General features: G+C 37.3%; 1 protein-coding gene across 1 annotated transcript; it reads left to right on the plus strand.

Moving 5' to 3' along the window:
* The first annotated feature begins 1100 nt into the window (after positions 1 to 1100).
* LOC125240934 (zinc finger CCCH-type with G patch domain-containing protein) lies at positions 1101 to 12451 on the plus strand. The gene is given in 11 exon segments (XM_048149138.1): positions 1101 to 1404; positions 1776 to 1979; positions 2705 to 2815; positions 3562 to 3699; positions 4106 to 4200; positions 7502 to 7619; positions 8377 to 8575; positions 9530 to 9598; positions 9601 to 9680; positions 11005 to 11175; positions 11923 to 12451. Coding segments are annotated over 11 exon segments (1644 nt in total). The 5' UTR covers positions 1101 to 1362; the 3' UTR covers positions 12340 to 12451.
* Positions 12452 to 15744: the final 3293 nt, after the last annotated feature.

Raw genomic sequence — 15744 nt, forward strand, 5'->3', positions numbered from 1 at the left:
ATGAGGATTTTAGAAAAAAATACGCCAAAAATAATTTTAAGTAGGTTACCAGTTTTATGAATAGCATTTTATGACAATACATTAAAAAATAGTAAAAAACAAAACAATTTTTTTTGACAAAATTTACTCATCTGTATTTAGTTTTCTTTCTATCTTTTGACCTCAGAAATGCGTGGTTAAAGTCTCTCATTATGCTCACGAGCACCGTGTATATTTTAAATAAAAAAAATGTACTTGTATTTATCTACAGCCCTGTTGAATCTGAGTAAAATAGGTTGACTCTCAATGGAATCTAAAGTGTTAGCTGTGTTAGTATACCTTCTACAGGGAAAATAGAAAACTGAAAAATCTATCTTTTAATTGTATAATACTATACCTACAAGAAAAACGGAACTTACCTACCTAAATGCATTGTGATTGTGTTTATTAAAACATTCCACTTTGTCGCTTACCATAAAGCGATATTTGCTTGTTTTTTTGTATGAATAAATGGACAAAGCGACTTTGTAGCAATCGACGGATGTTTTACTAAACACACACATTTTTCTATAGGAATAGGTTTATGCGACCTCACACTACGCTTGTTTCTTAGGTGTGAGATAGATAATACATGCGCGATATCGTGGTGGTTCTTTAAATTATTGATTATGGCTCACTCTACAACAAACAAAACGGTAATTTCTTTCTAACATTCATCATCATCATCATTTTCTAACATTAAGTAGGTAGCCACCACCGCACCGCAACTTGGATTTTTTCACTTAAGCGAGAGACAAATAACTCTTTCTCGCTCTCTCTTGAAGGATAGTATTGGATGTGGATGACCTTGATGCGGTGCGGTAGTATTAGCAGCTTGGCGCAGACGCATACGCTTAGTCAGGTAGCGATCTTAGCTTAGCGGATCGTTTGCTGTTTCGCAAACGATTGGCAACTTTGCCAGGCACCCAGATAGGAATAATATTTTGAACGTACCTTTTAAAACGTAGTGTATACGTGGACATGTCAGAGTTTTGGCTCAAAGAACTTACATCCATGCCGTAATTTAAAAAAAAATGAAAATTTGACAATGACATTCCGACCACTGCAACTTGCAAGTTACATTGCATACATTGAAGAACTCGCTTAACTTTATTTTGTAAATTATTATTTTATTATTATGGTAATAGTGCAAACCTGGGAGCTTTTTGTTGTCTTTTCCATATACGGTGGTTATTAGTACAGGCCGTAGCCGCTAGAGATACAAAAATTTCTCTATTATTCGTCTCTCGGATTTTGTGCTGGACATTGGTAATGTAGTTTGTGCCGTAATCTAATTTGGATAGTAAAATAAAAGTTTGGAAATAAGCCATTCCATATAAAACCATGGAAGAACTAAAAGGTTCTCTAACTCAATACAATGAGCAAGTAAGTATTATAAGGGTGATTCTCTGTAAGGATGTTCAACAAACAGTCCCCTGGAAATAATTTTTTGAAATATTTATTAATGAAATCCTAAATAGTTAGTATAATTTAATAAAACCCATTTGCCTTAATTAAATTATACAAACTATTTCTGATTTTATAAATAAATATTTTAAAAAATCATTGCCAGGGGACTGTTTGTTGAACATCCTTACAGAGAATCACCCATAAATTATAAGAAATGTAGACACAGATCTTAATATATCTGGTATCAAATTAAACACTGGAAATATGTTTAGTAAAATTTATTTTACTCTGTAAACGTAAGTGTTTTGCTGTGGCATAATACTGATAAAATGTTATGCTTTTTGCAGTTAACTATGGTCAATACAGCTTTATTAGAAGCAACAGACAGTGAAAAAGATTCACTACTGGCTCTGCAGTCTGACTTGCATCAATTGATCCAGCTTACTCAGGAAAGCTTAGATGCCATCATTGCAAAAGAAACCAGTACCTCTTCACAGCCTGGACTGCAGAATGAAAAAAGTGACCTGGATGATGAATATTCCTTATTTATGGTAAGAACAACATTGGGTAACCTAAAACCTTAGTCTTACAGTTTTAATTATCAGACTATCAGGCCCCGTAGCCGAATGGCATTTCTACGCCGTGAAAGGTAGTCTGGCTCAGTCGCGAAATATACGCAAGAGCGATAGAGATAGATATCTATGAGTATTTCGATTCGTGAGCGTTTGGGCATTCGGCTACGCATGCAGAAGTAATTTGTCTTTATATTATGTTCCTTCTATCCATTTCCATTTTAGTTGGTCTATTCTCTGTAGGATACCTGTCAGTTTGGTCTGCTCTCTTATGTCGATATTTTGTAATACTAAAATGGAAATGGACAGGTCATATGATGCGCTGAAAGAAGGAAAATGGAGTAAAGAGATCACTAACTGGTACCCCAGAGGATACAGCCGTAAGAAAGGCCTACAGCTCTGTAGATGGAAAGATGAAATAAAACTAACAGCGGGACCATTCTGGAGAAGAGCAACCTTGGACAGGACACACTGGAGGGATTTAGAGGAGGCCTTTGCCAGGAGGCAAACTGAGCTACGAGATTTAATTTAAAAACTAAAGAACAGATATAAAATCAAAACCAAAATATGAAACTTAACTTTAATGCCAACAATGATAATTCAAACTTAACTTAAAACTCAGTAAGAAAGGCTATTTTAATTTTAATTTAATTTTAATTTAAATGTTCCTGCTAATATGTATATTTGTTGTAAATTGCTTACAGAAAGAAATGGCAGCAAGTGGTGCCTATGAAGAAGATACCTCACAAGAAAAACCTGGAAGTTCTAAGGATGCTGGTACATCAAAAGACAGTGATGATGAAAGTGACATTGAGGTACTTTATCTTTAATGTCCAATCACTTATTATTTACATACATACGTACATACAATCACGCCTGTATCCCATAAAGGGGTAGGCAGAACACATGAAGCTTCAGTGCCACTCTTGGCAAATAAGGGGTTGAAAGAAAACGAAACTGTGACATTGCAGTGACAGGTTGCCAGCCTCTCGCCTACGCCACAATTTAACCCATATCCCATAGTCGCCTTCTACGACACCCACGGAAAGAAAGTATAATATTATAAATGGGAAAGTGTGTGTGTCTGTTTGTTTGTCCGTCTTTCACGGCAAAACGGAGCTACAAATTGATGTGATATTTTAAGTGGAGATAGTTAAAGTGATGGAGAGTGACATAGGCTACTTTTTGTCTCTTTCTAATGCGAGCGAAGCCGCGGGAAAAGCTAGTATATTATAGTGTCATAATTGCTGTTTCTTTAACATACTATAGTATTTTTTACATTGCCACAACCCAACAGATTTAAATCTAGCTTATTGATAACCTAGCTCAATATGCTTATTTGATAATCAATTTAATTTTTTGATCACTTTGTAGGTTTGTATGTATATTTAACAGTAAAGGAGAAAAGTCAAGCCACTTAGCCATTCTTTTTAGATCATTCTTGTACATAACTTGTTCAGTTTATGAAGGTCAGCATGCTCATGTTTAAAATAAAATCGACTGGTCCGTAAATGATAAATTACTTCACAAATTTCACAATAAACCATTTTCTTAATTCTAGGATGAATTGGCAACTTTACTTGGTATGAAGTGTGCAGTGTACCACACACACAAATGGGGCGGTCAGCCCAGCCTTCACAATGCAATGGTCAGCTCAGTGGTGCCAAGGCAAGATGAGGACCAGTTTAATGATCTTCAGGTTTGTATTTTCGCACTAGTATGGCTGGCACTGGCACTGGAACTGAATATACGAGTCTACATAGTAACCGGCATGGCAATTCCTTCACGCCGCAAATGGTAAAATCTAGACATGCCTCCACTGAGGTACCGCGGTCTGACGAGGCAAAAGTACGTGGACATTGGTCATTTGCCGTGCGAGGTTACTATCTTCCGACGCTGCTCTCTCTGTGTGGACTCGGCTATTTGTTAAATATTTTTACATCACTGTTGATTTATATAATATACAGTAGAACCCGGTTAAAACGATCACGTTTAATACGATTTCCCGCATATTACGCCATTTTACGCCGGTCCCTACAATTTGAGACTTGTTTTCTGACATTTTTTCACGGTTAATAAATATAAATAAATCACTTTATCGGCAGGTGCGCGTGTTGTTCACGCATCCCACTCACGCCGAGATGCTGCCGTGCCCATTCTTCCTCGACGGCGAATGCCGCTTCGATGATGAACAATGTAGGTGAGTCGGCAACAAAACAAAATACAGTACAGCTACTTTGTTACTGAATATGCTTTATAATCATCATTCGCTTGCTCTTATCCCAATAGACAACTTGACCCTTTTTTAAAGTCTGTCTTATATCATTAATTACTTAACTGTCCAATAATTCAATCACGCCAACAAAGTGCAAAAATAAAATATGTTTTTTTATTAGTGACCTCCCAAAAATTTAAAAATGAATAAGGGTTTACTAAGATCGTTTTTTAATAATATTAATAAAAAATAGGAAAAAAAAGTGCGTCCCCCCCTCTAACTTTTTAAAGTATAATTATTTTTACGTAATCAGGCGAAAACAACACAGTTATGTTAATCTATAGATTATCTGTGCATCGGGTCATTCTATTCGAAAACAACATTTTTTGACTTTTAAGTATGAGGCATAAAGCTCATTATGAATTCGATGACGTCACTACATCGCTGACAGCGTATTCGGTGGCCTACACCACAGAACTTAATTTAGATAGAAGAAACAATTTCATATATTTGTATAGGGGCCGAGCGTGTCAAATTTTGTACTGAAGTTGATTCTTGCCTGTAATTTTAAATATGTCTCAGGCTCTTGATTGTTCATAATTTTTGTGTTGTTGCAATTGAATATCACATAACGAGGCATTTTTTATGTTTTGGTTGACTTCAACTTACAAAAATTGACGCCCGAAAGCTGCAAGCTGCGAGTAAAGACGGACAACTCAGTGGATTTCACTGAGTTCATTTGACACGCTAACTAGATACGTTTGCTTGATCTATGGTATATATGACATCTGTGGCCTACACACATGTTTAATCGAAAATGCGTAGTCATCATACACTTTTAATACCCAAAATTTATAAATATTGTTTTTTATGTCAAATACTACATAAGATTTAAATATATATAGTTGGGGTCAGCGTCGACGTCATCTCATCAGTCACTTGTAGGGAATGCAATCTCGACGAGATTGGGGCCCAGGCGAGATCTCGGGTATTCATGAAGCCAATCTCGCGAGATCTCGCCAATTTCGAGATCTCGCGAGATTGACCGGTTTGTGGGTTTATTCTTGTAAATAATCACAATATAGCAATGAATAAGGATAAAAATAATAAGAATGATTGGTATTATGAAACAAATATTTATCTTAAGTATTTTTTCATATTTTTTAAATGTATTTTACTTTATGTAACATAAATTATGTCTCACATCTCACAATATATTTTAAAAACTTTGAAGTACTTACCATGTCAGAAAATGAAATTAAATAATTATTCAGGAGTGACTAAAAAAACCAAGCATGCTGCAAACAGTACACAGTAGAGACTACTTGAAAATTCCTCAACGTATCGCTTTGTTGATGAAAGGTAAAAATTGAACATTATAAAAGGTTATCCATACCATCATCAAATAAAAATATAAAAACATTAGCTATACTCAATTATGACTAGTTGAGTACTAATAAATTACATAAAAATATTAGACTACCAATGCAATACGCTTCTTAAACCCGACAGTTAAATATGAAACTAAATTAGAAATTAAAAACATAAAACGATACATAACAATAACATACTATAATATATAGTCGTAGGACTATTTAAATAAGAAATAGAAAAATATAGTAAAATGATTTGATATTTTGAGTGTAAACTAGAAATTGTTATTGGTTGTCTAACAAACGACGGCCATAGTTATAGGCTTCTGCTCTCTCAACATTCAACAAAACCTCAAGAAAATTCGTTAAGTACACACAGCCATAAGTGTTATAAGTATCATAATGAATGGCAAATCATGCATATTGACCTGGCACCCCCCGAATTCTTTCAAAACGGTCCGAATCTGTCATTCCTCATTCCGAACATTTGACTGAGATAGGTGAGTGAAATAAGCGAGTTGAATCTGAGTAGAGATCTCTACTGAGTCGACGAGTTCAGTCAAATTATATAATAGTTCATATAAATCATTTACAACTTGCGAACGAAACATGTCGAGTCAGTTCGCGAGCTTCGAATAAGACGTTTTATGACTGAGTTCAATCTCGTTGATCTCGCGAGATCTCGTCGATTTTTCGGCCGAGATCAATCTCGCTAAAAATGACCGAGATCTCGTATAAAAGAGATCTCGCGAGAACGAGATTGCATTCCCTAGTCACTTGCATTCGTTCCATATCATCTCTCACGCAGTCCATCCTTTTCTTCGGCTTTCCTCTCCCGCTTCCTCCTTCCACTCTCATCCGTAATACTTGTCTCGTAACATAACTTTCATCCCTCCACAAGTCCACATCACATGACCGTACCAAGCGCTTCGCCCTTACTTTCTCTATTATAGGCGCAATTTTCAGGCTTTCTCATGCATAGCAGAGTTGAGAATGTGGATGTGTGGTGTGACAAGAGTGAATATTAATTCACTCTTGTCACACTTTTCATCCAATGCTGTATAAGGGCATTTTCAGAATTTGGGACACCCCATTAGCGAAAGTTGTTTACAAAAACCGGCCAAGAGCGTGTCGGGCCACGCTCAGTGTAAGGTTCCGTAGTTTTCCGTATTTTTCTCAAAAACTACTGTATCAAGTTCAAAACAATTTTCCTAGAAAGTATTTATAAAGTTCTACTTTTATGATTTTTTTCATGTTTTTTAAACATATTGTTCAAAAGTTAGAGGGGGGGAGGACACATTTTTTTTTCCTTTAGGAGCGATTATTTCCGAAAATATTAATATTATCTAAAAACGATTTTAGTAAACCCTTATTCATTTTTAAATACCTATCCAACAATATATCACACGTTGGGGTTGGAATGAAAAAAAAATCAGTCCCCACTTTACATGTAGGGGGGGTACCCTAACAAAACATTTTTTTCAACTTTTTATTTTACCACTTTGTCGGCGTGATTGATATACATATTGGTACCAAATTTCAGCTTTCTAGTGCTAACGGTTACTGAGATTATCCGCGGACGGACGGACGGACAGACAGACATGGCGAAACTATAAGGGTTCCTAGTTGACTACGGAACCCTAAAAATTAACTCATTGTCCGTTTCGTGACGATAATTAAGCATGAAATTTTTATAAAAATGTTCTATTTCTTTCTATTAAATGTTTTTGTGTTAATAACATAAACTTTAAACGATAATCTACATTCAGAATGTGAAAAAAGTATTTTTTTAAACATATTTTATGCTTAATTGTCGTCACAAAACTGACAGTGACTTAATTTTTGTTAACAACTTTCGCTAATTGGGGTGTCCCAAATTCTGAAAATGCCCATAATAGTGATTTAATTTCCAGATATTCTCATGGGTCTATTGTACACTTATCCGATTTAAAAGATGCGATTGAACCCGATTTCGACGGTATAAAAGTTGGCAGCAGGGTTCTTTTAAAGTTAAAGCCACCAGACGGTGAGGTTAGTATTCTTCTATCCTTTATGTGTCGCTTAACTTCAAACTCAGCTAAATCTATTCTGCTAAAAGGTTGATTCTTTATCAGATTATATATATAATACTAGCTTTTGCCCCCCCCCCCCCCCCCCCCCCCCCCCCCCCCCGCGGTGTCAAAAAGTAGCCATAGTCACGCTCACGCTTGCGGCTCGCTTTTGTAATTTAAAATACCCCCTCCCCCTCATTTAGGAAATTGGGGGTTAGAATTAGACAAAAAGTAGCCATAGTCACTCTCCATCCCTTCAACTATCTCCACTTAATCCCTCGTATGGTGACGGGTTAAGAATTTCACCACCCCCTTTCGTGTCGTAGAAGTCGACTGTGGGATAAGGGTTAAATTGTGGCGTAGGCGAGAGGCTGGCAACCTGTCACTGCAATGTCACAATTTGGATTTCTTTCAACCCCTTTTTGCCAAGAGTGGCACTGAAACTTAGTATTCATGTGCTCTGCCTACCCCTTTATGGGATACAGGCGTGATTATATGTATGTATGTATGTAAAAAAAAAATGAAAATGAAATATTTATTATATTCACGTTGTTACATTTCAAATTGTTGCAGTAATAGTGACCTCAGGGTTTTTTTACTGGTTAAGGTGTGTATTCTATTTTTCTGTCCAACGGAGTCAGTAAGTTCGTTTAGCGCAGCGGCCTGAAATTTGACGCTTTCCATCCGAAGGACAGAAAATGCCATTTTCCCAATAACGTGTATCATAACATCTACAGGAGACTAGTTTAACAAAGAAGTCGAGTGAGAAATACCACTTATGGCACAGAGCGGTCGTAAAAAGCGTCGAAGAAGAGAAGAGGACTTGTATGGTGAAGTTCGAGAGTGGTGTCAAAACTGGAGAAAAGAGGAAGTGTGACGACGAGTGTTTAGTGAACTTCGAAGAGATCTTCCCCTTGACGGGTAAGAGTAGCTGCAGTTGAGTATAAAGGAGCCCTTTGACTATTAGTTCATTGGACGATACATATGTAGTGCAATAAGCTTTTCCTTCGTATTTTTACGGAAACGTTCGTATTTGTTCATGGTAGTTCAAACAGTGTCTGTACGTCTTGTACTGAGACTTACTGAAATAGCATGACATTGACAAATCTTTTCGTACTACGTCTGTAACGACTTGTCACTGTCAGACATCGTATGTAGAACTGACCAAGTCAATGTGGCCCTTTAGTGCAATAGTTTTTATTGTTTTAGTGTCTACTACATGTAATGTACTTAGCATATTCAGTTTCACTTAGGGCCAGTTGCATCAACCAAATTTAACAGACACATCATCGTCAGGTAGCAGACGTCTATGGAATTTTCGTACAATTTTTTTTAACGAACTCTTTAACGGTGACAGACATTTTGATGCAACCGGCCCTTAACATTACACTGTGTTTGTTACTGTCTATTTTATTTAAAGTTGGCGAAGTTGCCGTATTTCTATCCAGGAATGAAAAGATAATAACTTAAGTACAGAATTAAAATTTTGAAAAAAAACCCCTGACAGAGTGGACCGATTTTCATGAAACATGGCTAAGAACACTCCCGACTAATTCAGCTTTGAAACAAAAAAAAAACTAAATTAAAATCGGTTCAATTAAAATTGGTTCATCCGTTCGAGAGGTACGGTGCCACAGACAGACACACAGACAAACAGACACTTCAAACTTATAACACCCCGTAGTTTTTGCGTCGCGGGTTAAAAAGCAGGATATTATGACTGGCTAACCCTTAATCGTCGTTGTCAAAAGTTTGTTACTGAATAATTTTTTGTTAATTAAACTTGAAATTTCCTGGACGGATATTTGATAAGTCGTTTGAGGAGTTAATCCTAGGCTATACATTTAACTTAACAGTTTTATGTAATTTGTTCAACATGTTCAGTGGAAGATTCAGACTCTGATTCCGAGGAAAGCCTAAGTGACACGGAGTACCCCGAGAGCAAGGCGCCGCGGTCGGACGAGCCACCAGGGCGCTCTTGGTGGAAAAGAGCCTGGAGAACCACGCTCCGGCTATGGGCGAATGGGAACGACATACTAGAGTAAGTTATGTGGATATTTCTTATTAAGTATAAGGTACAGCGTGGCAAATCTCGACTGGAGGGCAATTGTAACTAATCCATTTTTAGGGTTCCGTTAGTCAACTAGGAACCCTTATAGTTTCGCCATGTCTGTCCGTCCGCGGATAATCTCAGTGACTGTTAGCACTAGAAAGCTGAAATTTGGTAATAAGAGTTTTGAATGATTCACGGTTATTTTCATTAGACTTATATTGACCGGGATATAGACCGTGATTACCTTTTTGATTTTTGTCGAGCTCCCGATATTTCTACGCAGTTGCATGCATCATGATCACGGAAAACCCCGTAATTAATATTTGTATATCAATCACGCGTACAAAGTGGTAAAGTGGAAAAAAAAATGTTTTGTTAGGGTAACCCCCCCCCCCATGTAAAGTGGGAACTGATTTTTTATTTCATTCCAACCCCAACGTGTGATATACATATTGTTGGATATGTATTTAAAAATGAATAAGGGTTTACAAAAATAGTTTTTTGATAATAATAATATTTTCGCAAATAATCGCTCCTAAAGGAAAAAAAGTGTGCCCCCCCCCCCTCCCTCTAACTTTTGAATCATAATATATTATGTTTAAAAAATATGAAAAAAATCACAAAAGTAGAACTTGTGTTGAGTTCTACATGTATCCACTGAACACGCCTTCCATATACCTCTATAACCGGTGGACACTCTATTTAATAAATATAATGCAAACATTGTAAAAACATGGAAAAAAGAACCGGTTACTTTCGCCCCCAGTCGAGATTTGATCCGCTGTACCTTACTTGTTTTCAAGTAAGAAACTCTATAATATAATAAATATCCGGCGGTCTAGCACAGTTTGCGTTTTCGCGCGATTGTCATCTGTCAATTTTGGTAAAAATTACCAGCGTAATCTATAAAGATTTGAAGAATAATGAGATTAATGGGACAACCATAAAAATTGGTAAAATAAGTGCTGAAAATAAATTAGAAATAGTAAAAAGTAAATTCACGTAATCAATGTTTTGCCTGCTCCAATTTTTTTGAATTTGCCACGTTTTTTGCGGGTTCAACTTTCATTAGCCGTCAAGTTTTCCGTCGCGGCTTTGTGTATACTCCCGCCATCTCATAGTTTTATTAGATAATATCAAAAGAGCGGGGCAACGATGACTGGACTGGGAGTCAATTTTCAACTGATCGAATTTTTATCATGTTTTACTCTATTAACTCCCCAGTCGTAATTGTCCCGCTATACTTTACCTTCAACTTAGTGAAAAATAATGCGTTTAAGGGTATATTCTGATTAGGAACGATATTGAACAGGGTATAGGGTCGAAGCTGATGCTGGCGATGGGTTACGTGCCGGGCGCTGGGCTGGGCGCGGCGGGCGAGGGCCGCGTGTGCCCCGTGGAGGCGCGCGCCGTGCCGCGGGGCCGCAGCCTCGACCACTGCATGGCGATCTCTGAGAAACTCGCCGCTCAGGACCCTCTTAAGGTAATAAACATCAAAATACAAGCTTACGCTTGGTAGCAAAGGTAACTGTCATATGAATATAAAAGAGACATAGAGAGACACCATACAAAAGGCGTAGCCCGTGGAGACTCGCGCCGTGCCGCAACCTCGACCATGATGATTGCAGGCTGTCAATCGATCTGCAGGGGAAATGGTTGAGGAGTGCTGGCATTGTTGGAGATTCATCGGTCTAATCCGGCGGTTTGTACGGTGTTTGAACGAAATAACAGGCGGAATGTAATCTATGATGTCATTTGATGTGTAATCGGTTTAGTGCAGCGGAAGGTCCTGACAACGGTTCTGGTATGATACGCCCACGATACGACAAACTTAAGTAACTTACTGCTCAGGACCTGCTTAAGGTAATACATATCAAATTATACCTTACTAACTGACCTCGTAGGCAATGCGTCAAGGTCAAGGTTAACGTTTCGCAGCAAAAATAACTGTCACACTAATATAATAAGGAGACATTTTATACAAATAAACCTAGCCAAAACCTGGTCGAGTAACCATTAGGCAACATGCCAATTACTTTAAAAATTGGTGAGCATTAGACTCTTCGTTCGTCGCGACAACTATTGACAAGTAGCAGTACTGATAATTTACGCTATTTGACGCGTGATTGTCGCTAGATGTCACTACAAACAACCCGCATTTACTGATGTATAGAGTTACAACTCTTCCTTACTTATTCCTCTATGCTAATAGGCACTTATAACCACGCAGGTGGAGCAAAAACTAAAAAGGCTGCAGAAGAAAGAAGAGGAGCGCAATAAAAGAGCGTATGAGCGAGAACAGGAAAAGGAAAGAAGAAATGTATTTAATTTCATCAACAAAACTCTTGGTGACCAATCCAAACAAGGGGAAACAGCGCCTCCTCCAGTCGACATCAAGCAATCTTCAAGCAAAGACTTGAATATAGAACAATTTAAAATAACTGAAGACGCAAGAAGGATTGAAAAGGAAATAAGCAAGTTGAACAGTTCCCTATGTAGACATTCAGCTGGCTCCGATGGCTACAAGCGAATTAACTCACAGATCACTGAAAAAAATGCAGAACTGAATACTTTGAAGAAAAAAGAGCAATTAATAGCTAAGGAACAAAACCATAGAAAGGATAAGCGGAAAATGACAGTATTTTAACATTATGACATTATTTTAAATATTGTGTTGTGAATAATGTGATTGCTGGAATTTAAATCGTGTTATGAAACAGTACAAATTGTACTCTAGAATAAGATTATTTGAGATTTTATTCTTGTCTTTTATTACACGTTGGCCACTGCTAATTTTCGTGCAATTCCAATATGAATACAGTCTGACCGAAATGAGTAGAAATTAATGTGTCCTATAATATTTATTTATGTTGCCACTTTTTAATTTCTACTCTTTTTGGTCAGACTGTATTAAACCTCCTTGTTCATCATCATGTTAATCATGTAAGACAATGTTTTTTCGTATATCATATCAAGGACGATTACAATTATTATTAAATGGTTCTTGATCATATTAAAATAGTAAGTATCATATATGTGTACTTGTAGTGGGCACAAACTAGCAAAAACACGACACTTCGAAGTGAATTCTAGAAGCGTACATTTACCTACACTTCCAAGAAAACACGTAATTGACTACGCATTAACTACAGGGGGGCTACCATGAAGTGCTAAAGCCGTTCAGTTTAGGTTGAGAGAGAGGGACGGAGCTATGGAACTGCTATAGCTTCGTCCCTTTCTCTCAACCTAAACTGAACGGCTTTAGCACTTCATGGTAGCCCCCCAGATCCAAGTACCTTCGCGTTTACCATGTTTACGACGAAGCAGTCACCTACACTTCTGCCCGCCTTCGTGTGTGTGCGATGATGACGGTGCATAGTGTCAACCAATTAGTGCCACTCTAGAACCCTGTCGTATTGACACCGTGCTTGATGTCCGTGTATGTTGCTACGAAATGTGATGTCGCTGGTGATTTGCGTCACGGTGACAGTCGTGCATCACAGTCGCAATGGTTAAATTAGTCATGGACGGATGGTCGGCTGGCGCAATTGGTAACGCATTGGACCGGCAATCCAAGGATGTGGGGCCAGAGTCGATCACTGTTGATTTTTTCATTGCGATTGATGTCTGCATTTATAATTTGCGACCGTGCTTGATGTCCTACTAGCTTTTGCCCGCGGCTTCGCTCGCGTTAGCAAGAGAAAAAATATAGCCTATGTCACATTCCATCCCTTCAACTATCTCCACTTAAAAAAATCACGTCAATTCGTTGCTCTGTTTTGCCGTGAAAGACGGACAAACAAACAGACACACACACACTTTCCCATTTATAATATTAGTATGGATAGCAGTCACTTTTACTGTGAAAGGGTTCTACAGTGGCATAGGATTCAGATTGGTTGACTGTACTCACTGTACATTGTGCAACGTGGGGCGGAAGTCGCCCCGAGTAACACAATGTTTTTCATTACACTAGCATTCAAATAATATGAATAATTATAAAAATAATAATTAGAATATTGTGTTACGAGTTCATGGAAGCGCTGGTGGTAATTATTTGTGACTTTCAATCCTGAGATAGTTAGATTTTTGGAACTTAGATATTTGCCAGTCGCTTTTCGGGGAAGGAAAACATCATGTGGTTCATGAGGAAACCGGACTGATCTGTATTAGGTTAGGCCTAGTTTACCCTCGGGATTGGAGAATCAGATACTACTACACTTTCATAAAAGTAGTGTGTAGACACTACTTCAAATCCTGGGACCGAACAAGAGAAGGTTACGTCAGAAAATGACATTTTCCCCTCACTAGCTCCTTTTTAATGGCAGCGGGTAAAACGCATTTTATCCACTAGTGGATAAAGTAATTTGACCTTCAATACAGTAAAATTTTCTGCTTTAAAATTGATAAAAGTGGTTGAATCTAGTGATGAAGATGATTTACCACGTGTTTTCTTTTTCTTTCTTTCTTATAGTGAGGGGAGAAGTTTTGTGTTACACATGGGTGCAAATGTATTTTACTTCTCGTGTGTTGGAAAATTCGCAAGTTCAGGATTCTATTTTCAAACCACTCGCTTTGCTCGTGGTTCAACTATAGCATCCTTTCACTTTACTCGTTTTTCAATTCCACACTCGGCGTTAAAGTACAATTTTGCTCCCTTGTATAAAAAAAACTATTTTACGGCGATGATGTTATGTAGAATCTCTCACTACGCTATCTATTTGCGGGTGGCCTAAAGGCATGTACCTAATATCTGGAGCATACGACAGTTAGCGCCGTATTTTTAGGGTTTTTTTAAAGATATAATCAGGTACCTAATCATAAAGACTGTATCGTTAAGTATGAAGACAACTTTGAGTAGCCGTATTTATTTGCTATTAGATTTTTTTCTTATAACAAGACATGGGCTTAATAAGGCACATAATAATGTACACATTTTGTCCTAGAAGCTCGACGTAAAGCATATGGTTTAGACAGTATTGACTTAATCCTCCCGAGTACCAATTACGATTCCGGACAAATGCTACTAGAAAATTCACAAAGTGCGTAAAAGACGATACGATTGCGAAAAAAAATTGTACGGTGCGAACCTCAACGACACATGATCCACAAAGCAGAATATCTGGACATAGTCTAGCCACTGTTATTTAAAAAAAATAAAGTTCAGGATCTGTGTATGGCGGCCATTTAGAGAATGTGGCATGGTGCTTACTCTAACTCCGACTTTGATGTCGAATTTGACTATCATACACTGTTTATATTGATCTGGTTTAGGCACTGTTCAAACACCATGAATGTCAATTAGACTTTGGCCTATGGCTAATTTTTTTATCTGTTTCTCTCATCCTGCTCGCATCAAAAATTTACGGCAATCCGGAACGTTGCTCAAAATTGCGTTTTATTAATTTATATAAATTCACCGCATTTATTCTACAAGTACCCAATTGGAAAACCATGAAGAGGACTCTTAAAGAATATATTTTGGCACCATATTAACCTTTGTTTGTTGAAATCGTACAAAGAGTCATTGAAATATTCTCAAATTAAGCCAGATAGGGGTTGTCCGAAATTTATTTGCTAGACCTTAATGAAAGTACCATAAAGTCCCTAAAATAAAAAAAAATCAGACCTTCTTATATCAAATAGTGCTTACCAATACCTTCAGATCATACTCTCGGAACATAATAATACAAAATTATGCACATGTCAACATTTAGACGAGGTTTGTTTTGTCCTTATACTTAACGATACAGTCCTTATCTTATCTGAATTCTGGACCCCTGTTGATTGCTGTCGATAAAACTTTTTTTTTACGTGAGATGAAGGTATTAAGGCACGTGTGCTCGTATCGTGTGTCGAACACAAACAGGCTCTTAGCGTCTCCCAAACAGGGAAACAATAAAACACGGTAGTGATTACAAATTTCTCTATTTACATAATAATTAGTTTAAAATAAGCGTACATGGCATAAAATTATATTTAATTAATATATAATTTTTATCATTTTCTATAAATTAGATATTTGTACTATCAGATAATGTTATAAAGTACT

This window comes from Leguminivora glycinivorella, chromosome Z, assembly GCF_023078275.1.
Source record: "Leguminivora glycinivorella isolate SPB_JAAS2020 chromosome Z, LegGlyc_1.1, whole genome shotgun sequence".
Lineage (NCBI taxonomy): Eukaryota > Metazoa > Arthropoda > Insecta > Lepidoptera > Tortricidae > Leguminivora > Leguminivora glycinivorella.